This window comes from Nicotiana sylvestris, chromosome 2 (genome assembly GCF_000393655.2).
Source record: "Nicotiana sylvestris chromosome 2, ASM39365v2, whole genome shotgun sequence".
Classification (NCBI taxonomy): Eukaryota; Viridiplantae; Streptophyta; class Magnoliopsida; order Solanales; family Solanaceae; genus Nicotiana; species Nicotiana sylvestris.
The window spans coordinates 106,226,627-106,240,403 of record NC_091058.1 but is presented as its reverse complement, the minus strand read 5'-3'; the positions used below and the strand labels follow the sequence as shown (position 1 = coordinate 106,240,403).

At 41.6% G+C, this 13,777-nt stretch overlaps 1 protein-coding gene across 1 annotated transcript; it reads right to left on the bottom strand.

Annotated features, from left to right (window-relative positions):
- Window positions 1-309: 309 nt before the first annotated feature.
- On the bottom strand, window positions 310-1,561 carry LOC104247001 (LOB domain-containing protein 37). The gene is made up of 2 exons (XM_009802927.2): window positions 1,208-1,561; window positions 310-1,108 (listed from the first exon to the last, which is right to left on the bottom strand). The coding sequence occupies exons 1-2, from the start codon at window positions 1,389-1,391 to the stop codon at window positions 618-620; spliced, it is 675 nt and encodes a 224-aa protein (XP_009801229.1). The 5' UTR covers window positions 1,392-1,561; the 3' UTR covers window positions 310-617.
- Window positions 1,562-13,777: the final 12,216 nt, after the last annotated feature.

The window sequence follows — 13,777 nt, the reverse complement described above, 5'->3', positions numbered from 1 at the left end:
AATGTTATCCAAGTCCAAAATCTTATCTAATCTGGGACTTTTGCTAACCTCTAAACCATAAAAATCATGTATCTTGACCTTTCACCTTAATTACTCATCTCCTTTGATTAATTAACATGTTCATAAGCTGGTGTATATTCTTTTATCTTCTCTTAGTGAGATTATCACGTACCAATAGTAGTAGATCTAAGATTAAATGTCATGAGTTCTCAATTACGAGAGCATATATATATATATATATATATAGTGTTCACATGTATATAGAGTCGGATCATCCAAAGATTACAGTTTAGAACAATGTAAAGCAAGTAAAGAAAGATAAACAATCAATTTATTCATGTCCAACATTCATTAGACTCGTTATGTAACACGAAAATGTAAAAAAAAAAAAAAAAAAAAAAAAAGAATGATTAAGGAAGGACTCACTGGCAAACTTTCACTTTCCCCTCCTTTCAACAGTTCGTAATAAAGAAGCTTGAAAGAAGGGAAATCCTGTGCCAATGATTAACAAAAACTCTCCTGGAATTTACTTCCGGGAAAAATCCTTCCCCCATAGAAAAAAAAAACAGGAAAAAAATTAACAAAAGATTAAGGCTAATAACAATAACTACAGCAACCTAATTGAACAAGCTGAGTAATTTCGGTTCATTTCCTTGATGATTTCCAATAACAGTACCACTTTCAAAACACGTAGTGGTTCCAGATTCCTCTGAATTCATCGACGGCGTTCCCGGTCGCCGGTTCTCCGGCAAAGGGTGGCTAAAAACCTTCTGACTCTTAAAACCTGGTGTTAAACTGAGATCAAGATCCGCCAACTGTAACACTTTTGAAGCTTCCTCCGGGAAACGGCGTCGTTTGTGCATCTTCGGTTGCATATTGTTTTGACTAGGATGTTCGACCTTAAATACATCGGTGCATTCAGACGCCTCATCAATATCTAGTGAAGCACTGAGAAAATCGGGGATCGGGCGCAACGCGCCGCCGCGGAGGACTGTTTCCACCGCCGCTTGACAAACGTGCCAATTGCCTGTCCATAATAACCCTACGGCTCCGTTCACTGGGTTCACTGTTCTCCCAGCAGCTTCGTATAACAACGACTGAAATAAAGCTGTAAATACACAAACGAAATCTCAGTTTATAAGCAAATAAATATTCAGGAAATTAATGAACAAGAGAGTTGTAGAAAACTAGGTTAATAAATACATACAAGGTCGTTGGTTTTCAGGGACAGCGGAAATGAAGGACATGAGTCCAGCACGGCCAAAAAACTTAGCGACAAAGACGGTGGCGTGGCCTTGGGCTTCAGCGGTTTCGATCCATTGCAAACATGGCCGAAGAATACAGTTCTCACTGCATCCTTTTCGAAGGACTCGACAACCATTGCAACTCATTCTTCGTATTTTGCTGTTATCTTGTTTGGATATACAATAAAAAGATGTAGCTTTTATATTAATGGTTACCAGGGCATGAATAAAGATGAGAAGGAGGAGACAAAGGGTACCTATACTTTTGCACCAAGAAACAGAAACTTGGGTAGAAAGAGGGGAGAAGATATAAGAGTATAGGCAAGGAAAAAGAGAATGAAGTGTGTCTATATATAAACACAAGAGGTGAGAGAGAGAGTCGGCTTCAAGTTTTTCACCTTTTTTTTTGTTATTCTTTTTAGACAACTCTCTGTGTTTTGTGTTGCTTATAAAAAATTACACGTTATATTTAATACCTATGGGTTGACATCTAAACAAGTAATCTTCTCTAAATAATTAAATCATACTGTTAATGTAAAATTACTTACATTATCTCCTTTTCACAAAATCAATTCACACATATTATGGGTAGTTATGTAGATGACTTTAAATAATAGATCTAAATTTAAGGTTTTATAACAAGCTTTACCTATTATACCACGTTAATTCATCAAGTTATCAAGTTAAACTAATTGTAAAAATTCGATTGGATAGGTATGTTGCATATTGTTGGTACATATAACTTAAACCTATAGAGTAAATAATTTGTATTGTAAAAGAAGCATAAGTACTTATCCACTGATGTATACTAAAATTTTTTACATAATAAGGTCATAAAAATGAAACTAATTATCTGAAAAAATAAAATAGATAATGTATTATAACATGTTAAATCACACTAATAAAATAATTTTTTCCCATAATATAGTGTATAGAAGTTAAATCTTTATAAAAAAATTATTTTGTTCGATATCAAAAGAATTTAATTTCGTGCAGACTTCTGCAGTTAACTAGAGTTAAATTGGGGTTAGCTTTATAGTTTGGGGTTGGGTAAGGTGAAGTTAAGAGGAGAGGGCGAGGGGTTGCGCGTTGTGTGGTTGTGTTAGATTCCAAAAGTATTGGGGCGAAAGCGGCTCCGGGTCTCCGCGGATGGCTGTCCATGAACCGTTGGATTGTTTCCTCTTCTTTTCCCTTATCTCTCTGCGATATTGATATGATATGAAAGCCTATCGCTTTCAATAAATTTTAATTTCCATAAGAGTACTCAATTATACGATTGGTATTCACTCATTCATATATATATTTTTAGCAAGTGTGTCGATCATAGGCGTAGGGACAAGTCCTCTTCAATCACGAAAAGAAAAACCAATAGATAAGCAAGTGGTGCAAAGGGGATGAAAATTCATTTGACCGAGGACACACTTGTGGGGACAATCAAAAGACTATTTTTGTAAGAGTGAAAGTGTAATGGATCCATATTTACGCAAGAAGATAGAGATTGATTCCAAAGACAAACAATATCGGACATAAGGAAAAGGAACTAAAAAGGAAAACAAGAATGGAGGGAGGTTCGAGAGTGTTCCAATAAGAGCTAAATCAAATTAAAGAAAAGATTCAGTATTTTCATACTCTACTTCCTACACCCTCCTGCTATATATAAGCCTTGTATTCTTTTCAGCTCAGCAGTCTTGTCTCAACCTGGATCCCATATCACACGTTGGGTTTTGCTCAATTCAGCAACTGGCCCAAATATCTTAGCTTCTAACCCAATAACATAATTAGTAATGGGCCTATTCATAACAATACCCCACTGTCAATAAGAACTTTGTCCTCAAGGTTCGGGTTATGAACAATGTTAGTAGCAAACCTGCTATCAATTATCTCCATACCAAAGTATTCTCTAAGGCTAAAGAACAAGATGAGACTCTGCATATTTACTACAGTAACATATTCTGCTTTTGAAACTTTAGAAAGAAAGAGCTCCATTGCAAATGATATGCGGGCACCATCAAATTCGTGTCCCACCAAAATCACCTTCTCTCCATCAGCAAGCATTCCAAGAAAAGCAATGGGTGGCTTTGCATACTGTGGTAGACTGGTGATGCTATTTATGTCAAAAGAATGAATGCTTACACCAGTTACATCCATTGTAGTCACCTTAAATCCAGCTTCCGCTAACAGTGTAATGGTTTTATGCCAACACCAGGCAGTAAATCCACCACCATGGACAAGGACAAAATACTTTTTTGATAAACCATCAATTGTTAATTCGTTGGTTGCCTATTCTACATAATTATATTTTTGGATAGCATCACTGAAAACAAACAAATTGTGAGTGAGAACACAGTACAGACTTCCACCATCCATAGAGTCAACATGTAACGCGAATAAAAATATCTTCAGAACTGCCTCGGCAAAGGATCTACACACTGAACTAGTTAAAGAAGCTTTGATGACTGCTATAAGGAGACTCTCTTGCACACCAAGTGGTGTCACCTTTTCAACAAGACCACCAAAGGTATCATGCTTTGCCATGATGCCTGGTGTATGAATATGAAGCTGTATCCCTTCAACCTGTATGGTCACAATAATATGCGCCATTTCGGCAATGTCATTGTGATGACCCAAAAGGTCATCACTTGTTTTAAAAATAAATTCTGCATTCCGAGGCCTTAAAAAAAATCTCTTTCAGCATCACCTCGATTTGTCTGCGCAGTCCGGAAGCATAGCCGGAAAGCCATTATGTGAAAATCTGTGAAACATGATGAATTTTGACTTTAAAATGAATTTAAGTTAACTTCGGTCAACATTTTGGGTAAACGGACCTGAACCCATAATTTGACGGTCCCGGAGGGTCCGTAGGAAAATACGGGACTTGGACGTATGCCCGGAGTCGAATTCCGAGGTCCCAAACCCGAGAAATGATTTTTTGAAGAAAATTATTTTCTGGAATATTTATGAGTTTTTGAAAATGAAATGTGTTTAAAATTTGATGGTATCGGGCTCGTATCCTGGTTCCGGAGCCCGGTACATGTCTTATATGTGATATAAGATGAGTCTGTGAAATTTGGTAAGATTCGGACTTGAAATGACATGAATCAGGCCGTATTTGAGAAAATTGGAAGATTTGAAGTTCTTAAGTGATTTCATGATTTTGATGCTAAATTCATAGTTGTTGATGTTATTTTGGCGATTTGATTGCACGAGCAAGTCCGTAGGGTATTTTTGAGGTAGTGTGCATGTTGGTTTGGAGCCCCGATGGCTCGGGTGAGTTTCGAGTAGGTTCCGGGGTGTTTTGGCTTAGGAAATCACTATTGTTGCATCAGTTCTGGTGTAGCCACACCTGCGAGTCAAGCACTGCAGGTGCGAGCTCGCAGGTGCAAATAGTGGGTCGCAAGTGCGGTCCAGCCTCTCACAGATACGGACAAGCTCCCGCAGAAGCGGTTCCGCAGGAGAAGGTCTCCCCTTGCAGATGCGGCCCCAGCGGGTCTAATCATTTCCGCAGAAGCGGTATGTTTTCCAAGTGCGGCCCAAGGACCGCAGGTGTGAGAGTCGGGCAGTGGAGTCTTTTAAAACAAAACTTCTGCGTTTTCTCTCTCAAAATTTCATAAAGATAGAAGGCCTAGGGCGATTTTCTCAAGAGATTTTCTTCCCAATTCATAAGTAAGTGTTCATTAACTGATTACTTTCAACTCTCTAATGTTTTTCATCAACTTTTATCTAAAATCCTAGGGTGTAAATGGTAGAAAATTGGGGATTTGGGTAGAGTTAGGACTTTTTGAATAATTGGAATTTAGACCTCGTTTTGGGATCGAATTTCGAAACTAATTACATATTCGGGCTCGTGGATAAATGGGTGATCGGGTTTTGGTCCGAACCTCGTGTTTTGATCAAGCGGGCCCGGGGTCAATTTTTGACTTTTTGGGGAAAATGATAGAAAACCTATAATTAAGCATTGGGTATGAATTCTTTAGTATTTATTGATGTTGTTAAATCAATTTGGACTAGATACGAGTTGCTTGGAGGCAAATTCTAAAGTCAAAGCTGTGTTTGAGGCTTGAGTTAGCCATGGAAGTTTGAGATAAGTGTTTGGTCTAACCTTAGCATGAGGGATTAGGAGTTGTGTTCTATTTGCTATGTGTCACTTGTTGAGTACGACGTATATGCATGGTGATGAGTATCTATACGTTGGTGTCAAGCATGACCGTGAGTCTTAAATTGAAATTGTTGTGTTCTTAACAGATACTACGAACGCCTAAGTTGTTGATTCTCTGTATTGAGCAAGGATTATGATTATTCTCGTGGAAATTACTTATGATTGAGTATGGGTGCTAGTTGAGGAAGTTATATGTTGGAATAAGTTTGGTTATAGCTGATTTTTCCTTGCCGGGACGTATTTACTTGTACTGTTGATTCCCTTGCCGGGATAGTATTGTTTCTTTACTGATCCCTTGCAGGGACTCTCTTTGTGATTGGTGTTGAACTGTGTATGTGGATCGGGTTACACGCCGCAACAATATTATATGTGGATCGGGTTACACGCCGCAACAATATTATATTTGGATCGGGTTTCACGCCACAACAATATTATATTTGGATCGGGTTGCACGCCGCAACAATAATATGATTTAATCAGGTTGCATGCCGCAACAGTGATAAATGATATGGATCGGGTTGTGCGCCGCAACAGTGTTTTTTTATGATTCGGATCGGGTTGCGCGCTGCAACAATAGATAATGAAAGTGCTTGTTGGTTGGTTACAGGTTCCCTATTCTTTTGCTGTGGATTTTAATTGTTCTTTATGTTTTCTGTTAAATTACTGTTGGTAAATGGCATTCCCTCGCAGTTTGTCCCCCTCCCATCTTTACTCGTTTATTTCTGTTTTATTTTCCGTTGTATATTATATAACTACACAGGTTTATTTGGTAGTCTGGTCCTAGCCTCGTCACTACTTCGCCGGGGTTAGGCCAGACACTTACCCGCACATGGGGTCGGTTGTGCTGATACTACACTCTGCACTGTGTGCAGATCCCAGAGCGGCAGCTTTTAGACCATAGCTTTAGGTGGCTACCTTCAGTCCAGTCAGTGATCGCGAGGTACTTCTGCAGGCGTCCGCAGGCCTTGGCGTTCTTTTCTACCTTTATATTTTGTTTTCATTTACTTCAGAGATAGATTGTATCTTTCATTCCAGACAATTGTTTGTAGTATTCGTAGACGGTCCGTGATATTATGACACCGGTTCCGGATAGAGATGTACTTGATAATGTCATACTTGTTTTTGGCTAAGTTATCTGATTTACGTCTTCCGCATGTATTTAATTATAGTTAATATTTCACTATTGATCGCTTGTTGATTGAAACTGTTAAAAAGGGCTAAATAAAAGAGTTAGTGAATCTATAATACTCGGCTTTCCTAGCTTTCACGAGTAGGCGCAATCACGACTCTTGAGGGTGGGAAATTCGGGTCGTGAGAAGTTGGTATCAGAGCTCTAGGTTACATAGGTCTCACAATTCACGGACAAGCTTAGTAGAGTTTGAGAGATCGGTAAGGAGACGTCTGTATTTATCCCCAGAGGTTACAGAGTTAGAAAAAACTTCACATTTATTCTTTCCTGTCGTGCGGTTTGGTTTCTCAATATTACTTGAATTTCTACTCTGTTCTTACGCAGATGGCGAGAACACGCGCTTCTTCATCCACCAATCAGTAGCTCAAGCCCCCAGCAGCAGCTCTCGCGAGGGGCGGGGGGCGAGGCCGAGGCCGAGGCAGGGGCAGAGCTCAGCCCAAAGCAGCAGCACCAGCGGTGGAGCCTTAGGTTGAGTGTGATGATGAGGTTTCAGCCCAGATAGTTTTGGTGGGCCCAGATCAGGTCCTAGAGGGGTTCATTGCTACCCAATACTCTAGAATGCTCAGCCAGTTGAAGCAGTTCAGCCGGGTGTGGTAGCTCAAACCGGTGAGGGAGCAGCTATGTCTGCCGATGCTTTGTGGAGATTAGACAGGTTCACCAAGCTCTTCACTACTACTTTCAGTGGTGCATCTTCTGAGGTTCCCCAGGATTTTCTTGACAGTTATCATGAGGTTCTCAAGAACATGGGGATAGTGGAGACCAATGGGGTCGACTTTGCTACTTTCCGCTTGTCTAGATCCGCCAGGACTTGGTGGAGAGATTATTGTTTGGCTAGACCAGTTGGATCACCAGCTTTGACATGAGAGCAGTTTACTCAGCTATTTCTGGAGAAGTTTCTCCCTATCACTCAGAGAGAGATCTATCGGAGGCAGTTTGAGTGTCTCCGGCAGGGTTCTATGACCGTTACTCAATATGAGACCAGATTCATCGACTTGGCCCATTATGCTCTTATCATACTTCTTACCGAGAGAGAGAGGGTGAGGAGGTTCATTGAGGGACTTATTCAGTCGATTTGACTTCAGATGGCTAAGGAGACATGAAGTGAGATTTCTTTTCAAGAGGCGGCCAATGTGGCCATGAGAGTTGAGATGGTTCTGTCATAGGGGGTGGTCAGGGGTCGGACAAGAGGCCTCGTCATTCAGGAAGATTCAGTAGTGCCTCGTTTGGAGGCAGGGATTCGTATGGCAGAGGCCATCCTCCTAGGCCATTTCAGTCAGCACTTCAGGTTTCTCACGGTGCTTTGGGAGGTCGTGATTCTCATATGTAGTATTCTGATCAGCATCCCTACAGTGCACCACCAGCTCCTATCAGTGCACCGCCGCTCCAGAGTTTTCGGGGTGGTCATTCCGGTCGCCAGGGTCAATCTTAGTTTCCTCAGCCGCAGCACTCAGGTGGATGCTTTGAGTGCGGTGAGTATGGTCATATCTGGAGGGCTTGCCCGAGATTGGTGGGTACTCAGCCACATCAGCTGGGTTCCCATGTTATGGTTCAGGCACCAGGTGTTCCACCGCCCGCTCCGCCAGATAGGAGTGGGGGGTAGAGGTGCTAGAGGTGGAGGTAGAGGTATTAGAGGTGGAGGTCAGGCAGCTAAAGGTGGAGGCCAGCCAGTAGCAGGCCATCCCAGAGATGTAGTTCAGGGTGGTGGGGCCCAACCCCGATGTTATGCTCTTCCAGCTAGGCCTGAGGCTGAGGCTTCCGATGCAGTTATCACAGGTATTGTTCTGGTTTGTAGCAGAGATGCTTCAGTTTTATTTGATCCAGGGTCTACATACTCCTATGTGTCATCTTATTTTGCATCGTATCTGGTCATGCCTAGTTATTCCTTGAGTGCCCCTATATACACACCGGTGGGTGATTCTATTGTGGTAGATCGAATCCATCGTTCGTGTATGGTTGTGATTGGGGGTCTTGAGACTCGTTTAGATTTGTTACTTCTGGACATGGTTGATTTTGATGTCATATTGGAAATGGACTGGTTATCACCTTACCACGCTATCTTGGACTGTTATGCCAAGACTGTGACCTTAGCCTTGACGGGTCTACCCCGTTTAGAGTGGAGAGGGACTCCTGGTCATTATACCCGTAGTGTTATCTCTTATGTGAAGGCTCGGCGTATGGTCAAAAAGGGGTGTTTGGCCTATTTTGCATATGTTCGTGATTCTAGTGCCGAGGTTCCTTCTATTGATTCCGTGCATGTTGTTCGTGAGTTCCCTGAGGTATTTCCTTCAGACCTGCCGGGTATGCCACCCAATAGAGATATTGGCTTCTGCACACCATATTGGCCTTTCCCGGATGATATAAGATGGTGATATCATAGTCCTTCAACAGCTCCAACCACCTTCTCTGCCTCAAATTTAGCTCCTTCTGCTTGAACAAGTACTGTAGACTCTTATGATCCGTGAACACCTCACATGCCACGCCATACAGATAATGCCTCCAAATTTTCAACGCGTGAACAATGGCTGCTAACTCCAAGTCATGAACCAGATAGTTCTTCTCATGAATCTTCAACTGCCTTGAAGCATAAGCAATGACCTTGCCATCCTACATCAACACCGCACCAACCTTGCCTGTGGGCAAAACCAACACTGGTGTCATAGTCAAAGTTGTCTTGAGCTTCTGAAAGCTCGCCTCACACTCGTCCGCCCACCTGAACTGGGCACCTTTCTAGGTCAACCTGGTCATCGGGGCTGCAATAGACGAAAACCCCTCCACAAACCGACGATAGTAGACTGCCAGACCCAAGGAACTCCGAATCTCTGTAGCTGATGCGGGTCTAGGCCAGTTCTTGACTGCCTCTATCTTCTTCGGATCAACCTGAATACCCTCTGCTGAAGGTTCGTGATTTGGCTTTCATGGTCGGTGAGCGGGTATTGCTTCGAGTGTCGCCTATGAAGGGTGTGATGAGATTTAGGAAGAAGGGCAAGCTTATCCCTAGATTCATTGGCCCATTTGAGATTCTTGATCGAGTGGGAGAGGTGGCTTATAAACTTGCGTTGTCGCCGAGCTTATTAGTCGTGCATCCAGTGTTTTATGCATCCATACTTTGGAAGTATCACGGCGATCCATCCCACGTGTTAGATTTCAGCACTGTCTAGTTAGACAAGGACTTGTTTTTTTAGGAGGAGCCGGTAGCTACTCTAGACCGGCAGGTTCGTCAGTTGAGATCGAAGAGTTTTCCTTCTGTTCGTGTTCAGTGGAGAGGTCAGCCTGCTGAGGCATCAACCTCGGAGTCTGAGTACGACATGCGGAGCAGTTATCCCTATCTTTTCCCCGACTCAGGTACTTCCTTCTTATGTCCGTTCGAGGGCGAATGGTTGTTTTAGAGGTGGAGAATGTGATGACCCAAAAGGTCATCACTTGTTTTAGAAATAAACTATGCGTTCCAAGGCTAAAAATACCTCTTTTAGCATCACCTCGATTTACGTGTGCAGTCCGGGTGCATAGCCGAAAAGCCATTATGTGAAAATCTGTGAAAAATGATGAATTTTGACTTTAATGAATTTAAGTTGACTTCGGTCAATATTTTGGGTAAATGGACCCAGACCCGTGATTTGACGGTTCCGGAGGGTCCGTAGGAAATACGGGACTTGGGTGTATGCCTGGAATCGAATTTCGAGGTCCCAAGCACGAGAAATGATTTTTTGAAGAAAATTATTTTCTGGAATATTTATGAGTTTTTAAAAATGAGATGTGTTTAAAATTTGATGGTATTGGGCCCGTATCCTGGTTCCGAAGCCCGGTACAGGTCTTATATGTGATTTAAGATGAGTTTGTGAAATTTGGTAAGAAACGGACTTGAAATGACGTGAATCAGACCGTATTTGAGAAAATTGAAAAATTTGAAGTTCTTAAGTGATTTCATGATTTTGATGCTAAATTCATAGTTGTTGATGTTATTTTGGCGATTTGATCGCATGAGCAAGTCCGTAGGGTATTTTTAAGGTAGTGTGCATGTTTGGTTTGGAGCCTCGAGGGCTCGGTTGAGTTTCGGGTAGGTTCCGGGGTGTTTTCGCTTAGGAAATCACTGCTATTGCATCAGTTCTGGTGTAACCGCACCTGCGAGTCAAGCACCGCAGGTGCGAGCTCGTAGGTGCGAATAGTGGGTCGCAGGTGCGGTCCAACCTCTCACAGATACGGACAAGCTCCCGCAGAAGCGGTTCTGCAAGAGCGGGTCTCCCCTCGCAGATGCGGCCCCAGCGGGCCTAATCATTTCCGCAGAAGCGGTATGTTTTCCGCACGTGCGAGTACGCAGGTGCGACCCAAGGACCGCAGGTGCGAGAGTCGGACAGTGGAGTCTTTTAAAACAAAACTTCAGCGTTTTCGCTTTCAAAATTTCATAAAGATTGAAGGCCTAGGGCGATTTTCTCAAGAGATTTTCTTCCCAATTCATAAGTAAGTGTTCATTAAGTGATTACTTTCAACTCTCTAATGTTTTTCATCAACTTTTATCTAAAATCGTAGGGTGTAAATGGTAGAAAATTGGGGAATTGGGTAGAGTTAGGGCTTTTTGAATAATTGGAATTTAGATCTCGTTTTGGGTCGAATTTCGAAACTAATTACATATTCGGGCTCGTGCGTGAACGGGTGATCGGGTTTTGGTCCGAACCTCGTGTTTTGACCAAGCAGGCCCGGGGTCAATTTTTGACTTTTTGGGAAAAATGATAGAAAACCTATAATTAAGCATTGAGTATGAATTCTTTAGTATTTATTGATGTTGTTAAATCATTTTGGACTAGATACAAGTTGTTTGGAGGCAAATTCTAAAGGAAAAGCGGTGCTTGAGGCTTGAGTTGGCCGTGGAAGTTCGAGGTAAGTGTTTGGTCTAACCTTAGATTGAGGGATTAGGAGTTGTGTCCTATTTGCTACGTGTCACTTGTTGAGTACGACGTATAGGCATGGTGACGAGTATCTATACGTTGGTGTCAAACATGACCGTGAGTCTTAAATTGAAATTGTTGTGTTCTTAACAAATACTATGAATGCCTAAGTTGTTGATTCTCTGTATTGAGCAAGGATTATGATTATTCTCGTGAAAATTACTTATGATTGAGTATGGGTGCTAGTTGAGGAAGTTAGATGTTGGAATAAGGTTGGTTATAGCTGATTTTCCCTTGCCGGGACATATTTACTTATACTGTCGATTCCCTTGTCGGGATAGTATTGTTTCTTTACTGATCCCTTGCAGTCTTAGTGATTGGTGTTGAACTGTGTATGTGGATCGGGTTGCACGCCGCAATAATATTATATTTGGATCGGGTTGCACACCGCAACAATATTATATTTGGATCGGTTTGCACGCCGCAATAATTTTATGTTTGGATCGGGTTGCACGCCACAACAATAATATGATTGGATCGGGTTGCACGCCGCAACAGTGATAAATGATATGGATTGGGTTGCATGCCGCAACAGTATTTTTTTTATGATTTGGATCGGGGTGCGCGCCGCAATAATAGATAATGAAAGTGCTTGTTGGTTGGTTACGGGTTCCTTATTCTTTTGCTGTGGATTCTAAATTGTTCTTTATGTTTTCTCTTAAATTACTGTTGATAAATGATATTCCCCCGCAGCATGTCCCCCTCTTATCTTTACTCGTTTATTTCTGTTTTTTTTTTCGCTGTATATTATATAACTGCACAGGTTTATTTGATAGTCTGGTCCTAGCCTCGTCACTACTTCGCCGGGGTTAGGCCAGGCACTTACCAGCGCATGGGGTCGGTTGTGCTGATACTATACTCTGCACTGTGTGCAGATCCTGGAGCGGCAGCTTTTGAACCATAGCTTTGGGTGGCTGCCTTTAGTCCAGTCAGAGATCCCGAGGTAGTCCTGCAGGCGTCTGCAGGCCCCGACGTTCTCTTCTACCTTTATATTCTGTTTTCATTTACTTCAGAGTCAGATTGTATCTTTCTTTCCAGACAATTGTTTTTAGTATTCGTAGACGGTTCGTGATATTGTGACATCGATTCCGGGTAGAGATTTACTTGATATTGTCATACTTGTTTTTGGCTAAGTTATCAGATTTATGTCTTCCGCATGTATTTAATTATTGTTAATATTTCACTGTTGATCGCTTGTTGATTTAAACTGTTAAAAAGGGCTAAATAAAAGAGTTAGTAAATCTATAATACTCTGCTTGCCTAGCTTTCACGAGTAGGCGTCATCACGACTCCCGAGGATGGAAAATCCGGATCGTGACAGCCATAATAGTGATCCTTGGAATCTATCATTTTAAGGGAAGTGAAGGCATTTGACTTTATGTTTTCTTTATCCACTAGCAGAAAAATATTTGCAGACTGTATTTTATTAAACTGGTTACATAGAGAGAGCAATTGACTGCAAGCAAACCATGTAGCTGGGAATCTAAGGTCACCTATTTTGTTAAAGATCTTCGCAGATTTTTTTATGGCACCTTTAGAAACATTTTTGTCCAAACCATAAGCAATAGCAGCGGCTATAGGTTTAGTGATAACTTGCATGACATTGTAACCAACAGTACCACCAGCAACCTTGGTAGCCTGACACTGAATTTCCTTCATCCCTGTAAGCACCATAAATAAAATTTCTTCAGCAGCAAAATACTTCTCTCCAAGTTAGATCAACTGAGTAGCCACTTGTTTGCATGAGTCTTTGGCATATTTAGCTATCAAATATCTGTTATCATGTAATGTGCAAGAGCTAACAACATAATTTATTGGAAATATGGTTGAATCTCTCGAGTCTGGAAATTTAACTAGCACGAGCTTCAAAATTGCAAGTACATTTGCCAACCCAATCCAACATTCGCAAAATAGTGCAGGCTCCATTTTTTTGGTAGAAATTTCTCTGTCATCAACAACATCTCTTTCAAGAAGTGTAGTAGTGGTATAGCCTGGTGGCTTGTCAATTTCCGTAGCCAAACTTTCCCGACCAAATCCAATCTCGACAATGTGATATGCCTTTCTAATTCTCGACTTTTCAACAAAAAGAGAATGTGCACACAGCTGTACAACTTTCAAGTCGTCATCTACACTCTTGATTATTGCACATGAGTATGATACTGTCACGTCCAAAAAGAGTGAGAATAGCTCATTACGCATGTCACAAGGAAAAGTGTTTTGATCTGAAACGTATTGGATGAAATACGTC